General features: G+C 51.5%; 1 protein-coding gene across 1 annotated transcript in view; it reads left to right on the forward strand.

Annotated features, from left to right (window-relative positions):
• Window positions 1-5,446: 5,446 nt before the first annotated feature.
• SHB (SH2 domain containing adaptor protein B) overlaps window positions 5,447-17,555 on the forward strand; it is a 132,341-nt gene continuing 120,232 nt past the window's right edge. The window contains exon 1 of the mRNA XM_070480232.1: window positions 5,447-6,804. Within this exon, the coding sequence (XP_070336333.1) occupies window positions 6,094-6,804 (711 nt within the window). The 5' untranslated portion in view covers window positions 5,447-6,093. The remainder of the gene's footprint in view (window positions 6,805-17,555) is intronic.

The raw sequence follows: 17,555 nt of genomic DNA on the forward strand, positions 1-17,555 counted from the left end.
GCCTGCAATGCCGGAGACCCAGGTTCAATCCCTGGGTCAGGAAGCTCCCCTGGAGAAGGGAATGGCAACCCACTTCAATATTCTTGCCTGGAGAATTCCATGGGACAGAGAAGCCTGGTGAGTTACAGTCCATGGGGACACAGAGTCTTCAGACACAACTGAGTGACTTTCGTTTCACAGTTAAGTTTTAATTCTGAATAAACAACAAATACTATTTTACCATAGGAATATTCCAAATATTGCATAGATGTCCATTTTTGTGATTGTTATTTTGTTTTTTTATAATTCTGGCAACTCTGCCCTTAGATGCTCTATGACATAGAATGAGAAACAAGGATCTGCCAGCTTCCATTGTATAAATAGTAACACCAAGTTCCCAGGGGTCATATAGGAAGTCAGAGGAGAGCCAGGATAAGAAATCAGGAGTCTTGACCTCCATCTAGAATTCTTTTCCTTCCATCACACAGCATAGTGCTAAAGACACTTGCACCCTTCTCTTGTTAGGGGGTTATTATCAGTCACCTGGAGGTGACTTCAAAGGGTTGGGTCTGATTTGTGTCCTCTCTGCTACTGTCCCAGTCCTCACCTATACCCCGCTTTCTACTGCTGCAGGCACCACCAAGGCTGTCCTGGGGCATAGCCATTCTCAGGGCATGTCACTAATGGCCATCTCAGCGAGGAAGCGGGCTGGAAGTGGTCCCGGCCAGATACAGCTATGAGCGAGAGCACATAATTGGGTAACACAAGGACAAGTGGGCTTTGGCACAGGCAAACGACAGGCAGAAAATGTTGGAAGAGGCCCACTTAATTCACAGAGACACTTGGAATTAGTTGTAAATTCTCTGGGAAGAGATCAAGGCAGCGGCATAAACAGCTCAATTAAACTGTCGGCTCAATGTTCAATGCACAGTAATGGTCAAAACACAGCCTTTAATCTAGATACAGAGGATTATCTTTCAGCCAGGAATGAGATTCCTAAGATTAGTTGTACCTGAGGTGGAGGGAACACAGAGCTGGCTCAGCGACACCGCGGACAGGCTTGCGTGTCAGGATGACTGGGACTTGTGTGGAAGGGGCTACCTGGGCTCCACAACCTTCCTGGAGGCCCCTGCAGATGCTGGGAAAACAGGGACGAATCTCCTTCTGCTTCCTCCAAGGAGGAGACATCGTCTGGGAACAGAACACTCCAGCACATTTGCTTTAAAAATGCAGCAAGTCAGACATGCTCCCACCTCCAGACCAAAGCCCAAGCCACGAGCACCCAGGACTGAGGCAGAGAGATGTACTTTTAGCCCTCTGCCTTTCTACCCTCCACAATCAATCACTCATGTTCATTCATTCATTATGCAAATATTATCACAAGTCTACTATGTGTCAGACCCTGTTCTGGACACGGAATTCATACAGAGAACAAAAAGCAAAGATCCTTTCCCCGCTGTGGGGCAAGATAAAGGATAAACAAGAAAGGTACATCAAATACGCTGTATGTGAAAAGGGAATGAGTGATACTCAGAAAAATGAAGCAAAGATGAGGACAGAAAGTGTTGACTGGGGACAACTCTGGATATGGCGCCTAGGGGAGGTCTCACAGCAACTGTCATTTAAATAAAGACCAGAAGGGAGCAAATGTTGAACCAGGGGCCAACTGGAGGAAGCATTCCAGGCAGAGAGGTAGTGCAAAGACCCAACCTGAGAGAAGTTCAAGAAACAGCAAAGAGGCTGCCTGTTTGGGGCAAGAGAGAGGACAGTAGAAGATGAAGTCAGGAATTTAAGAGAACTAGGTCATCTGAGGTCTTATGGGCCACTATAAGGATTTTCACATTTATTCTTAGGGAAATGGGGATTTAATGGGAGATTTGAGTGGAGGGCTTCCCCAGTGGCTTAGCAGGTCAAGAATGCCTGCATGCAGGAGACATGGGTTTGATCTTTGGGTTGGGAAGATCCCCTGGAGAAGGAAATGGCAACCCACTCCACTATTCTTGCCTACGAAATCCCACAGACAGAGGAGCCTGGTGGGCTACAGTCACGGAGTTGCAAAGAGTTGGACCTGACTGAGCACATAAACTCTTTACTCATTGAAGAGGGGAGAGATATAATCAGATTCATTTTTTTATACATTTAAAAAAATATTTATTTTTATTTACTTATTTGACTGTGCCAAGTCTTAGTTGCAGCATGCAGGATCTTTTAGTTGCTGCCTGTGGGATCCCCGACCAGGGATCAAACCCAGGCTCCCTGCATTGGGAGTTTGGAGGCTTAGCCACTGGACCACCAGGGAACTCCCCAGATTCATTTTTAATGGGATTATTGGCTGCTGTTTTGAGAGAGAAACAGGGAAATGGGTGAGAGACACTTGCAATGATTCAGTCAAGAGATTAAGGAGCTGGACCAGGATGGAAGCAGTAGAGGTGGTGGAACATGGTAGGATTCTGCACATTCTTTGCTGATGGTTGGATGGAGCAGGAGTGAAAAAAAAAAGGGTGTCAAGAATGACTGAGGGATTTGTTTCAGATGTTTACTGAGGATTAATGACTCTGGAATCCATGCTTTTAGCTCAGACTCCTGGGCTGGTACACAGCAAGGAACTGACATTAACATTTGATGAAATGAACTGAAAAAGTAGATGAATCTGTTGGGTTGGTGGCATCATTTTTCCAGGCCTTTTCCAATGGCAGAGCATACCTCCAGATACTGAGGGTGCAGAGAAAAGTGAGAAGTTGAAATGGGGCAGAAACAGAAACAGGAGCATACCCAACCCCTCCAATAAGAAAACTGGGGACAAGAGGCAGGCAAGGGGATTTAAAGGTTAAAAATGCCAAGAATGACAGGCATAGGGCTGGATTTGTGATACCAAAGAGACTGGGTGTCAGTCCCAATCGTGCCTCCTGATTCAATCTCTTCTCTTCATTGGTCCCAGGTTTCTTTCTCCCTGTGAAATGGGGTCACTGGCTTTCTAAAAAGAGTCTAGCTAGCTTAACCATCTGTAGTGCTCTGATCCCTTTCTTACAAGTTCCCCTCTTCTCTAGCCATTTGACACAGTGCTTCTCCAACATCACCTTTCAGGAAATTTTCTGTTTCTTTTCACAGTGATTATTTCTGACTCTGAGTTTTCTAAGATGTCGTTATTAGTTCCCAAAGAAAAACACCCATGTGGTTTTTTTGCCTGCTTGAAATAAACACTACCTTAGGCCAGTTACCCCATCTGTAAACTGGGAATAACACCAGATTGTAGGGATGCTGAGGAGGGTTAATTATATACAGAATGTGTAGGGGCTAAGCAGATACACAAGTGCTCTGGAAGTTTTTGGCATAATACTATAGCATTACAATAATTTTGGCTTGCAAATTATACCCCAGCAGAGACATCACATGGAAAAGTGGGTCTGACCCCATGGCCCGCTGAAAGTGAAATGGAAAAAATAAGCTGTGAACTATAACTTCTCTTCCTAAACTTTTGGAAAAGGCAGAGATAATTCTTCCATGTGCAACCCACATGCAGGGAACAAGTTTCTAGATCCTGGAGAAGCCTGTCTTCCCCAGGGTGGCCTGGCCTGTTGCCAGCATCTGACCATTCCTCTTTCCTAAACCTGGAAGCAGAGATAGGAAGGGAGGGAGTAGGGGAGGCTTTGTGGTTGGTTGAAAGGTGGGATTCACAGTGAGGATATCCTCACATTTCAGGTTTTCTATTGGAGCTTCCCTTACTTGCAGGACAATTAAGTGCTTATAAAGTAGAGGAATGATTTAAGGAGTAATTTGAGACAGTTAAATCTAGGGACATTCAAAATAAACATTTCAGTCCAGGTCAACTTCTGGGCCCTCCCACCATCCCCAGACACCACACACACCCCCCACATCCTAGATTATTTCCCATGAAATTCCAAATAAGTAGATCTCCGGCAATGAAGGGGCTGGTGTAGTTGATAATATACGGCTGTATATCATATATTGGGTTTGTAAACTTTAACTGGCTCATAGATGATTACAGTCCTGTCTCACCAGAGGGAAAGAGTGAACAGCCTGATCCTGAAGGGAGTTTGCAGTCAATTCCACTGGATTAATGTGGGTGGCTGAGTTGACACAGCTCAGGCTTGAGTAAGATCTCAGTTGGTCTCCTGGTTTTGCCATTTCCCCACTGTGGCCTTAGGCAGGGGAAGAGGCCCTACCTACCCAAGAGCCTCAAACTGTTTGACCTCCACCTCCAGTCCTAGCCAGAGAAGACACTGACCTTGCTCCCTGCCCTAAAAGGTCCTGCTTTTCCTAGAGGATACAGGAAACAGATTTCCCCAAAGCCCATCTGTAATACGCAGGTTGCAAGTGGTGATAATGATTTGGACTATCATCTTAATAAATCAGCATTTTTTGAGAATTTCTCAGTCTTACACCTTAATGGTATGTCATAGTCTGGGGCTTGATCAGCCAAATTCAAAGGAGCACCGGCTCTAGAGGCAGTTAACTCTTTGGTCTCCGCAGAACATTTGCTCCTCTCAGGAAAAGCCTTCCTGAGCAAACTGTGCTCCTCCCTCAGCCTCAGTTTCCTCATTTTAATAATCAGAGGACGATCTTAAACGGCAAAGTAGAGACAAGTGGAAACGAAACAATTTTGGCACCACCAGACCAGGAACTGACATCCAGACCCACCTGGGTGACCTTCTTCCGAGCCTCAGTTTCTCCATCAGTAAAATGAGGGCCCTGGATTAAATGGAGTGTTGCTAGCTCCTACAATTTTAGGCATTAAACATTCCCACGGCTAGCTCTGCCAGGTTGGCACTGATCAGGGTAAAAGCCAAGACTTCCTCAGAGGTGAAAAGGTAAGCAAACAATCCGATCTCCCCTTAGCTTGGCTTTCCAGTTGGTGAGGGGCCAGGCCCCCGCAGACAATCCAGGTCGTCCGCGTGGCTAAAGCGCTCATTTGCATAAAGAATCCTCCGATGGTCTGGCACCCAGGGTTGAACCGAAGTCTTCGTCCGTTTAAGCAGAGAATTAGACACCCTGTTCCTAAGGGTCTCGGCACGGCATTTCCTCTAAGAGGGTCACGCCGTAGACTAAAAATGCCCCTTGTCCCCTAAAGTGGGGATCCCTGGAGAACGCAACGCGCGGGTGCCGGGGTGGGGAAGGCTTGGCCTCTACGCGCTGCAGGTTTAGGCTGCCAATCTCTCGCCCAAGGCGGTGGCGGGCTGCACGCGAGGCGGGGCCGGCTGCGCCGCGGGACCCCGGCGCCCTCAGGCGCGATCCGGGGGCTGGCGCCGAGGCGGCCGCGGGAGGTGGCGCGTGCTGAAGGGGAGAGCTGCTGCGGTCCAGAACCGGGGCGCTAGAGGGCGGGGCCAGGGCCGAGGTCTGGCGGCAGGGCGCGTGGGGGTGGGCGGGGCGGGGTCTGAGAGGGCGGGCTGGGGGCGGGGCGCGCGCGGGCCCGGGGAGGGCGGGGCCGCGGGGCGGGGCGGGCTCTGGCGGCCCGAGTGTCACACGCGCGGCGGTTCGGGAGGCGGCGACAGCGGCAGCGGCAGGCGCCGCCGGGACGGGCACGGGCGCGCGGGCTCGGGCGGGCGCCGGCTGCCTCCGTCCCTCCATCGCTCGCTCGCTCTCCGGCCCGACTGCTCGCCGGCCGGGGGCCGAGCTCGCTCCAGCGCTCTCGGGAAGGAAGAAGTCGGGGCGGCGGGGGGCCGAGGACGCCGACAAGTTCCAGCAGCAGCCGCGGATCCCGGCCGAGGCGGAGGCTGCGGTTCCGACGGGACAGGAGCGCGCTCCGTGGCAGAGCGCACGGCCAGAGCGTCTGAGGAGCGGGAGGCGCCCGGGCCTTTCGCTATCCGTGGGGCCGCGGCGGGGATCCCATGAGACGCGCCCGCAAGGGGCAGGAGATCCAAAGCCCGGGCGGCGCGCGGCGGAGGCGGAGGGCGGTGCTGCAGCTGCCGGAGCCCGGGAGCGGCCGGCAGGAGGCAGCGGAGAGAACTTGAACTTGGCGTCGGGAGCGGGCGCCCCGGACGCCCCTCGCCGGGGCCGGGGCCGGGGCGCCGAGGGACCTGGGCGGCATCGCTGCCCCCCGGATGGCCGCGGCGGCGGACCCGGCTCCCGCGCCGCGGCCCTAGGCGGCCTCTCGCCATGGCCAAGTGGCTGAACAAGTACTTCAGCTTGGGCAACAGCAAGACCAAGAGTCCCCCGCAACCGCCGCGGCCCGACTACCGCGAGCAGCGGCGCCGAGGCGAGCGGCCCTCGCAGCCCCCCCAGGCCGTGCCGCAGGCCCCCGCGGCTGCCTCCGCGTCCTGCGGTACCGCCGCCGCCTCCTGCTTCTCGGCCTCGTCGGGATCGCTGCCCGACGACAGCGGCAGCACGAGCGACCTCATCCGCGCCTACCGCGCACAGAAGGAGCGCGACTTTGAGGACCCCTACAACGGGCCCGGCTCGTCGCTGCGCAAATTGCGCGCCATGTGCCGCCTGGACTACTGCGGCGGCGGGGAGCCGGGTGGGAGCCAGCGCGCCTTTTCCGCCTCGTCCGCGTCGGGCGCCGCGGGCTGCTGCTGTGCCTCCTCCGGCGCGGGCGCCGCCGCGTCCTCGTCCTCGTCCTCTGGCTCCCCGCACCTCTACCGCAGCAGCAGCGAGCGGCGGCCTGCCACCCCGGCCGAAGTGCGCTACATCTCCCCGAAGCATCGCCTCATTAAGGTGGAGAGCGCCGCGGGCTGTGCCGGGGACCCCCCAGGGGCCGCCTGCTCTGGCGGCCGTACCTGGAGCCCGACGGCCTGCGGCGGCAAGAAACTACTCAACAAGTGTGGCGCCTCGGCCGCGGAGGAGAGCGGTGCTGGCAAGAAGGACAAGGTAAGACGCCCTTGGCCTCACTCGAGGTTCCAGAGCCACTGTGCGCACGGGGCACCGCTCTAGTTTCGAGTTCCTACATCCACTTCGGGCTAGGACTCGAGGTCAGGCCTTCTACGATGCTACCAAATTCTGCCTCCTTGCACGCACTTTGCCCCCGATCATTGGCCTCCTGACAGTCTCAACGCTGCTGCTTCCCAAAGGTCCTCAATCTGAACCCACAGCCAGGTGCCCTCTTTGGAAATATCCTGACCAGAGAGCTCTCTGCCCAGCCTGGTCCAAGAGATAGCCAACCAGCCCCTCGAGGAGGAAAGTCAGAGAGTCAGAGCCCTTAACGTATGTAAAGTGTTAGTGGGTCAGTCATGTCTGACTCTTTGCGACCCCATGCACTGTAGCCCGCCAGGCTCCTCCGTCCGTGGGATTTTCCAGGCAAGAATACTGGAGTGGGTTGCCATTTCCTTCTCCACGTATTTAGAAGAGTGTTTATTCTTGTCTACCCCCGTTCCTCCCGCCCCTGACTTTATAGATGGGAACTGAGATCTAGAGCTGGGAAGGGACCCGCCGCATATTACACATTTTCGATGGCAGATCCAGACCGGCTGTCTCTGAACGGATATATGTAAATCCCTCTAAATGCCCTGCCATGCCCCACCCCCACCCCCACCCCCGCTCCAGGTTTCCAAATGGGGCAGCCTTTTGTACTGGAGCTGTACCGAGAAACACGACCCCCACCCCCCAACCCCTACGCGTGCTTTTCCGGTTGAAGTGTGCTGGTCTACAAGAGCGCTCCACTTCGACCTGTCAGTTCCTCCAGCCCGGCTGGGGGAAGAGGGGTCTGCCTACCCGGCCAGCTGGAAGGAGACCACCCCTCCCATCCTCATCTTCCTTCCTGACCTTACCCTTTACAGCCCCAAGGATGAGGGGGACGATTTTGTACATTCTCCTCCTTAACAGATCAGACTGTCTTGATCCCCCGGACCTTTGGAGCAGTCTGGTTAATTACAGCCAGACTGGGTCCCCTCTTCCCCCTTCACACTCCTGTGACACTCTCCTTTCCCCCATAAAATAATACTTGTTCTGTCTGCCTCTGGTGGAAGGCAGTGCTTTCGTTCCATCTGAGGCCCAGTGCCCTGCGATGGCTGTGAGACTGCTGTCCTTCTTGTTCTCCAACCGCCCTGCCTTCTCCCAAAGGTAAACTTTTCACCCAGATGTGGGCTGGGGGAAACTGATAGAGTCTGAATTTCTTTTAGGACTGGATGTCCAGACAGGAGGGAGACAGGCCCCTACCTGCCAGCTGGTGCTTGGGAAGGGAACTTTTCCTTTTCCAGGCAGGAAAAGTAAGCCGGTGCCCCTCCTGACTTTTTCTGCCTGACTTCCTCTCCCCAGGGTCCCAGGTCCCCCTAGCATACCTCCTCCTCCCGCTGGGTCTGTTGAAGACAACGTGGGTAACCTATGGATTCCACTTCCCTCTGGAGCCAGTTTGGGGCCGCATCTGCATGGACTCTGGGCTTCCTCAGCACTTGGGGTGCCACACCTAAATGACAAGAGCTAGGATCCGGGTGGCCACCTTGGCGCTGCCTCGGGGACAGAGGAGGTTTCTCTGGGAGCCCCCAGGATTCTGGGTTTGTGGTCCATCTGTAAGGGAAACCACAAAGGCTCCCTGCCGCCTTATGTGTGGCCCAGGCTCTGCTAGGTGCTCATCTGGGAGAACCTGGAGTCCCTGGAAATAGAAGGATGGCCTAGCCTAGCGCTCCAGAGAGATCCCGCCATTCCCCTGTTATTCCATGACCACCTCCCCGGTGGGCAAATCTCCTTTCTCTCCCGCTGCTTGTGGTTCTGCCTACTCACTAGGATCTTCCTTTATGGTTTTCAAAACTTTAGTAAATGTTTTTTCCTAACTATAAATAAGACTACTTCGAATACCGAGGAATACGAAGTTTAATGGCTGGAGTGTTAAGTGCGTTGAAAACTTGGCTTTGTTCTACCAGACGTCTCTTACGGTTCTTCTTTGCTCCCCTCCGCGGGGCCCTGGAGCAGGGTCCAGTGACGCCTGTGGTCCAAGCTGCGGCGTACATGATGAGTGCTGCGATGGCAGGGCTTCATGGGAGGTGGCCAGGGAGGACCACTCTTACGGTGGTTGCAGAAGAGAACCTGGTGCTCTCAGGGATTGTAGGTAAAGGCCTTGTGGCAGGAATTGAGAGGTTAGAGTTGGCCAGGACCCCAGAGGGGCAGGAGGTCCCGAGTCGGGGAGAACCTTGTAACTTAAGCAGTGAGGGGATTCAGCTCTTGAATGGTATGAGCAGATATGGTTTCTTTAAAAAAGATCTCTCTGGAGTGCACTTTACCTACTAGACTGTGACTTTGAGCCCTTTGATCTTTTAAGAGGTTGTTGCCATCTTCAGAGTCAGAGGGATTGCAACTGCCAGATGTTCTTTCTAGCAAGCAGGAGGAGGAACCAGTGAGGGGCATCCTAGGCAGCGGTTCTCAAACCATCACCTGGAGGACTGGCCAAAACACGTGGGGCCCGAGAAGGTGTATTTCTCACAAATTCTCAGGTGATCTTTCGCAGCTGATCCTGGCACCACACCAGTGCAACAGCGGCTTCTTAACCCTCCCTCTGGGTCTTCTGGTTGGAGCTGCTTTGGGATGCAGAGACTCCGGGTGCCCTCTTCATCTCTGCCCTCTATGGGGCTGCCGTCCATACCCACCCTGCATTCCTGGTCAAGCAGCCAGGCGGTAGCCTGGTTTTCACATTATTTGCAGCCAGACAGCTTTTGGAAGCCAGGGACACTGCAGGTCCAGCCCTGAACACACTAGAGTCCGCCTTCTGCCCCTCACCCACAGATCCAGGAAAACCTCCTTCTAGCCCACTTAATCTCTGGCCCAGCTTCCTCTTATCAGCTGTTAGGGAATAGAACAAGTACCCGTAGGGCTGTTGGATGCCCCAGCTGTGTCGGGACCTGTGTTTTAATGTTGGCCTGTGCTGGGAGTTACTGTGGCATGGGGCTAGGAGCTGTGGGTCCACAGATCCTCCTTTCAGGGCCTCCATTGCCACCCCCACCCACCTTTGTCTTGGGGGCCCTTCTGCCCCCTCAGTACTGTGCCCCCCTCTGACACATACTTAGCCATCCTCCTGTTCTCCTGGGTGAATCCCAGGGCACACACACCCCTGGCTACATATACCCTGCTACCAGCCAGTCTCCAGTTTGGGGTAGTTTCCCTTTTAGAATCACGTTTTCAATTTAACCAACTTTTACCCAGCACATATTTTGCGCTCAGAGATCTCTCAGTACAAGGACAAGCTAGGAGGAAGAGAATAAAGGCTGCAAAAAGACTTGGCAGTAATTTTTGGCCTAAGCCTCTGAAGGCTGCTGACACCCGTCACCTTTTCATCATTTGTTTCCCAGTGTTTTTGTCTTGGGGAATTTAGTGAGATCTTCACGTAGGAGGCAGCTGTGAGTTGGATCTAGGGATGGAAGTGTAATTTCGGTGCCGGGAAAGGCTGACTGGAGCCTGTGGGAGCCCTTAGGTATATGTGCCGTGTACATGCATCTGTGTGTGCATGCATGTATGTCTGTGCGTTGGCCTGTGTGTGCATGTGTATATATAAAACCTTAATGTGGAGAGTGTTTTTGGAAACCAAAGCTTTCTTGCAGTGGGCCTCACTTGGGAAATGAGAGATGACAGTGTGAGAAAGGTGGGGGCCTGAGTTTGGACCCCACAGGGAAAGCCTGGAAGACTGTTGGATCAGGAAAAGGATAGACTCAGAGCCGTGGTTGGGGAGCATCCCAGGCTGTAAGCTGCTGCAGTCTTGGGTCGATGGGTTTGGAGTTGGGAGGCAATTACAGTATAGTCCCAGGGAGAGACAGTGAGGGCCTGAGCTCCTGGGAAGAAAATACGAAACTTTAGTAGGTGGAAATATTATTCCCCCAGGTTGTCTTTATAAAAAAAAAATAATGATGACAAAGAGGCCAGTAACTTGGTAGGTCTCCTTATGTGCAGCCAGACAAGTCTTATCCACTTATGTTTTCTGCTGAAGTCTTGTTTCTTTTGTCATCATTAAGTAAATGTTTCCACTGCAGCTGAGAAAGTCGAGATGCACCATGACATCAGTTTCCCAAGTTTAAATACAGGCTGATGTGTACCAACACTTGGTATTTTGTCAGCATCCACAGAGTTGAGTTAAATAACATGCTTCCAAAGAAATAAATAATATCATGGTCAACTTTTTTTGAAAAAAATACTCAGCAAACAGTTTCTGAGCAGCATGCGAGGCAGGGGGGACCTCAGAGAGAAAAAGTGGTGGAGAGCTTTTCCGAGAGGGAAGCTTCTCAATCTGCAGTTGAAATGAGCTTTTTAAGATTTAGTCTGGGAGTCAGTCGGGTAATGAGGCAGTGTCACAACATGAGGCATGCCAGAACAGAAGTGTGTGCAGAGGGCTGAGTAGAATTCACAACTCTTGACTATGAATTCAAGGAGGGCTTTCACGAGGTGGTGACATTTGAGCTTCTCCAGGTAGAAGCTGGTGCCAAGAGAATGGATGGAGGCTCTGAAAGGTGGGTGTGGTGGGGGCATTGTAGAGAGAGGTTGGTGCGGCAAAAGGAAGAGATTGTCTTGTGTATCTTTTGGAGGAGCTGGGAATTGGAGTCTTTGTGTCCTTTTCACATCAAATAGGTGATGTGTAGCTTGATTGAAGCCAGGGTGAAGCATGAGCTGAGAGTTATTTCCATTTGGTTAATAGCCACATTCTCCAGTTCTTAGAAAGTAATTGATTGGAAAAGTAAGGACCAAGCTTGGTAGCTGTGGTTTGGCTTGGAACACTTTGAAGTCCTGTCCCTTGAAAGTAGTGTGAGAGAAATGCTGCCTATCCGATCCAGTTTTTCCCATTGATTCCTCAGAAAAGAAATATATTCTCCAGGCTTCAGACTGACCACTTAATTGATCATATAATCCTCACAGTCACTCTAGAAGGGGTTTAGGTACCGTATCTGTTAGCTATCGCTGCATCACAAGTTACTCCAAAGTCGGTGGTTGTAAACCAGAGGTTAGCAAAAGAATCAATCAGTTAGTGAGTAATGTTAGCTTGTAGGCCAGACAGCCCCCATCACAACCATTCAACTCTGCCATTGTAGCTTGAAAGCATACAGACAGTGTATAAATTAAAGAGTATAGCTGTGTCCCAATAAAACTTTATTTACAAAAAGGCAGCTGGCCTGCGGTCTGCAGTTTCCAACCCCTGATTTAAATGGTAAGTCTTTATTATTGTCCATGAACCCCCAAGTCAACTGAGTAGTTTTCCTGGCCTCAGTTGGCTCACTCAGGCATCTGTGGTCAGTGTGGAGCGGGTCTGCAGGCCAGTCCTAGCCGGGCTGCCTTACGTGTTTGGCTTAGGATGGCCCTGGCTGCCTCAGTTCGGTTCTGTTCCACATGGTCTCTCACCTTCCAGCAAGTTAGCCTTGTTCATATGATGGTGGCAGGGTTCCAAGGAATTACAGAAGCCTGTACAGTTTCTTGAAGTTAGAAACTGGCCTACTGTTCCTTCTGCTGCATTCTGTTGACCAAAGCAAGTTATAAGGCCAGCCAGTATTCAGAGAGAGAAAGGGGAAGCTGTGAAGTCCTGTGGCAGAGGGTAGGGATACAGGCAGGCCATTAATCAGGGAGTTTACTGCTATTCCTCTACCCTGGGCACTATTGCCCCATTTCACAGATAAAGAAACTGAGGCTTAGAGGTATTGATTTGCTTAATGTCACAAAACTACCAAGTGACGGGCCAGGATTACACCTTCAGTCTGAGTTATAAGCCTGTATGCTTTTTATCAACTTGTTTGACTCCTTTCAGTTAATAAGATAGAGATAGTAAAGCTCTGATATTTGCTGAAATGTGCATTGTACATCTCCTCCTCCCCTTAAAGTTCCTTTTCTTATACCACCCCCTCCCAATTCCCATCTCTTTCAGTCTGGGCTTTGGTGGTCCCCAAAGGGGCCCCAGAGCCAGCTTTCCTCTCCCCTTCCCTCATCTCACTCTGAGTTCCCTAAATGAGATGTTAGTGCAGCACCCGGGTTATTTCATGGAGAAATTCCATGCACAGAGTTGGCACTGCCCAAGGGACAGCTGCACAGAACGTGACTTGTAACTGTCATGTCTTCTCACTGAAGGGTTGGCGAGCCTGCATGTGCGCTTTTTTAAGGGAAAAAACAAAACAAACCCCAGGACCCTGGCCCTTGTCAACCAGGAACCTGAGTGTTCTTGAGGGAGATCAGATCACTGTCTTCTAATCTGACCACCTCGGAACATAACTGATTTCCCCAGACTTGACCCCCAAGCCTTGACCTCGTCCTCTCCCCAGCCCCAGAGCGCTTCTGACCCACACAGTAGGGGTTAAAATGCAAACTTGAAAAGGTGTGCGTTCCTCTGGTCATTTAAGCAAAGCTGAACATGCCTGTGGTCAGACGCTCCCTTGAGCAGTTTCACTTGGAGTTGACTTTCTCCTCTTGTGATGGGAGAGCCAAGTGGCAGTGGCCTGTGGCGAAGGGAGAGGTCAGGCGGCGCCCTGGAAAATAAATTGGGATCTGTGGCTTTGAAGCAGAAAGCTGGGCTGCCGGCTGGCTGATGGTGGCATCTCCGCCCACTTTCGGAGAGGGGACTGTTCCTGCAGGATGGAGGCCGACTGCTGGTGGTGTCTGCCTCCCTGCCTGCCTTATACCTTGCTTGGCTTGTGGTGACTGGGAGATTGCCACATGCAGGCCACTGTCAGAAGCTGCGTGGATAAAAGGGAAGAACCAGGGGAGAGGTCGTGCCTGCCCGTAAGGAGCTTATCTTCTGGTGAGGACATAGGGACCACACAGTTCTGTGTGGCGGAGTTTGTCTGTAAACAGAGTGGTGTGGGTGAGCTGGGAGCCATCCTGGCCCAGAAGCCGTCCTGAGCAGAGCCTTGACTCAGGGAAGAAGCAGGGTCAGGAGGAGGTTCATTTCAACTGAGAGAAGCAGGGAAGGCTTCTCGGAGGAGGCGGCAGTTGACTCAAGGAAGAGTAAGTAGTATTTGAGTTGAAGGAGCTTTCCGCAGGAGCAGAATCCGTCATGCTGCTCCCCAAAGTCGAGTAGATCTATTGTCGCTCCCCTTTTACATATGCGAGAGCTGAGGCAGAGAGGTTAAGTAACTTATCTAAGGTCACCTTGCCAGTAAATAGCAGAGGTGAGACCTGAAACCGGATTTAGGGTCTTTGAACCACTGTGCTATACCACCTCAGGCTGCACAATCTCATGCCTTAATTTTCTCTGCCTTATTTGTGGCTAGACTTAAAGTCTTACAAAAATCTCCTCTGTTAGCATTGTAGGACCTACAGATTCCTACATTTGCATAAGTATTCCAAAGCTTAAAAGAAACTTTCACACCCATAATTAACTTCACTGTCAGACTCGCTCTGAGGAAAGTGCTGTAACCCCCATTTTACAGATGGAAATATTGAGGGTCCCGGAAGGAATGGAGCTTGCCCCGCCGCAGAGCAGGTGCTAGCCAACACAGCGGCCAGGCCGCTGACCTTGTGTTCTGAGTCTAATGCCCTTTGTGCCGGGGTGATGTGGAGATGGTTTGGCCAAAGCTCTAGTCCACCGGAAGGGTGACAGCCTGATTGATTTCCGGTTCTTTCTGTGTTTTGATTCTGAAACAAGTTACTGAGACCATTAAGGAACATCGACAGAGGACCTTGCTTCCGCAATGGAATTTTCCTTCTCTTCCTGTTTGGTATTTTCCAGTAATATTTCTATTAATGTTTCACTTTCGGAGGCACTGGCTTCCTGAGAGTTTGCGCTTTCTCAACTGGTGAGCTAGGAAGAATTGAATTTTCCTCTAAATCATTCAGTTCCTTTCCATTTTCCCCAAGCGGAACTCGCTCTGGACTTCCCATTATGCTATAGAGGAAGGATCTTGGAGGTGGGCTCAAGGGATGGAGAGAGAATTAGTCAGAGCCCTCGGGAGTGACTCAGGGCCTGAGGTTTCCAAGCAGAACTTTAGAGTAGTGGTCAGAGAGGGGTTTCCCGAGGCCAGTGAGTGGGAAAATGATTTGATGGGTGGTGGGCTGGCAGGGAGATGGGTACTTCCGGCGCACTGCTGGGCCCCCGCTTGCAGGCTGAACTCCAAGTCCTCGGCTGGGCCCTGAGAGCCGGTACCAAGCCCCTTCTCTACATTCATTCAGCAGACACTGTTGAGAGCGGGCTGCGTGCTGGGTATTGTTCTGTTTAGATGCTGGGACTACAGAGTGGACAAAGCATAAACGTTCATGCTCCCCTGAGTTTGCCCTCTCAGGAGAGGATTCAAGCAAATACAGTATGTCGGGTGGAGTGTAGAGAAGAGTAAAACTGGGGTGGGCCTGCATTTGAGGCGGAGAACTGCTTCAGATGGACGCCCAGAGGGCTTTGCTAAAGGGTGTGATGGTGTGATTCACACGGCCCACAGAGAGAAGTACATTCCAGGCAGAGTGAACGGTCAGGGCACAAGTCCAAGGCAGGAGCATGCCTGGCTGCTTCAGGGAGATCGGAGTGACTGAGCGGAGCAGGTGGGGAGGAAGTGGGGAGACAGAGGTCTGAGATGGGTTGGGATGGGGAGGCTGAGAGCTTTGAGTCTTGGAGGCGCTGAAAGGGTTTCTCGCTTTAACTCTGAGTGAGATGGGAAGTGAGTGGAGGCTCTAAACAGAGCAATGACATGATCTGGCTTTGGGGGTTCAAAAGGATCACTCTGGCTGCCGAGTGGAGAATAGACGGGAGGAGACCAGCTGGGGGGCCAACTACGATGACCTTCAGCCGCAGGAACTGGGGCGCTGGTGATAGGTGCTGAGAGGAGACCGGATTCAGGACTCGTCCTAAAGGGCTTCCTGACAGAGGAAGTGTGAGTTGTGATGGGGGAGGAGAGTCGCGGATGACTCCGGGTTTTAACTGGAGCATTTAGCAGGATGAGTTGCCTTTAGCCAAGACGAATAGGACCCGGCAGTGCAGCCACAGTCCAGCCAGTAGAGTTGATCCAGCAGGTGAGTCCGGGATTAAGAGCCATACATGCTCTGACGGGCTGGGAAGAACCACCAGGAAGAGGAAGTCGTCTGGGAGCTGGGTGCAGAGGACGGTGCATGTGGGGCGTCCCAGACGGAAAGGGTCCTGTCTGCAGTGGCTGAGATGCGGAAGGGAGCCCTGCTGGATTCGAGCAAGTGTGGCCAGAGCCTCCAGATTGCCTAGTGGAATTGCTCGTGATAAAGGAAGGAGGCGCAGGGGCTTGGGTGTGAAGGGCCGCCTGCCCCTGGCAATTTAGAGAATTGCCCCAGTTCTCTAAACTGGGAGGCCAGCTGCTGTGTTCTCTGCCTGAGCTCGGCACTGGGGCAGGATGAATATGAGGCTGGAGCTTGCCTGTTTTGCTCAGCAGAACATTTCGATGCGGGGCATTTGTGATTGTTGGGAAAGTTCTTTCTTGTCTGGGGCACACCAGAACGTGGGCTATGGGGGAGAGGCAAACAGAAGTAGGAGGAATGGAACTTTCCTGGCTTCTCCATGCCGTGGCTAAATTCTAAAAGTGAAAATGTCCCAAAAGTTCCTCCGAGTGAAGCTTCTCTGCTTTTTGGGACGTGCACGCTCAGAAAGCCAGACAGCCTGGTAATCCCCCCAGTGCATTCCAAAGTCATGCCTGTGCTTTGGGGCCTGCGTGGCATTCTCAGAATGATGCAGCCCCTACCTGCCCTCCTGTGGGGAGCAGATGCCAGTTGCCTGTGTTGTGGGCAGTTCCTCAGAACAGTGAGCTTGGATTTTTTTTTTAAATAAATTTCAGTGGCTCAGCAATAAAGAATCTGCCTCATTGCAGGAGAACGTGGGTTCGATCCCCAGGTTGGGACGATCCCCTGGAGAAGGAAATGGCAGCCCACTCCAGTATTCTTGCCTGGGAAATCCCGTGGAAAGTGGAGTCGGGGTCGCAATAGTTGGACATGACTTAGTGACTAAACCACCACCAGTGTTAACTCTTTTAAATCTGTGTTAACTCTTTTCTTCCCCCTTCAGCAAAACTAAGACAAGGTTTGGTATAGAAAATGCAGATAAGCAAAACCAAAATAGAAACCAACTTCAGTTCTACAATTCAAAGAAACAGCTGTAACGTTTCACTGTTTTTCCACTTAACCTTTTTCAGTGCATGTATGTGTGCCTATATTTTCCTTCACAGAAATCAATATTGTATGTATCTATTTATATACTTTTCACTTAATGACGTGGAAAGATATCTACATTGTTTTAAACATTCAACAACAGTAATTTAATGTCTGTATAGTATTCTATTTGCCTATTTAGGCTCTCCTAGTTTTCACTAATTTAACAGTGCTGTAATGAGCATCTTTGTAACTTAATTCTTTGCATAAATAAGTCTGTGATTATTTCCCTGGGATTGGTTCCCAGAGGGGAATTGTTGAGTAGGAAGGTAAAAATTTTGATACAGGCTTTCAAACTGTGTCCTAGAAAGGCCTTATAAGTTTTGCCTGCTTTACTGTAATGCAGTTTAGTTTAATTTGCAGCTTCTTGGGTTACTAGTGCATGTGCCTGTTGACCACTGGTGTCTCTTTTCCAAAGCTGTGTATTTCTATCTGTCCATCGTTTCTGCCATAGGGTTTATCATTTTATTGATTTATACTGGCTCTTTGTGGGTTAAGGATGGCAGTCCCTTGCCTGCCGTTTAGATTGCAGGGTAGTTTTTGCAAGTTTGTAATTCGCCGTTCAGCCCTGCATCCAG

Source organism: Odocoileus virginianus, chromosome 18, assembly GCF_023699985.2.
Source record: "Odocoileus virginianus isolate 20LAN1187 ecotype Illinois chromosome 18, Ovbor_1.2, whole genome shotgun sequence".
Lineage (NCBI taxonomy): Eukaryota > Metazoa > Chordata > Mammalia > Artiodactyla > Cervidae > Odocoileus > Odocoileus virginianus.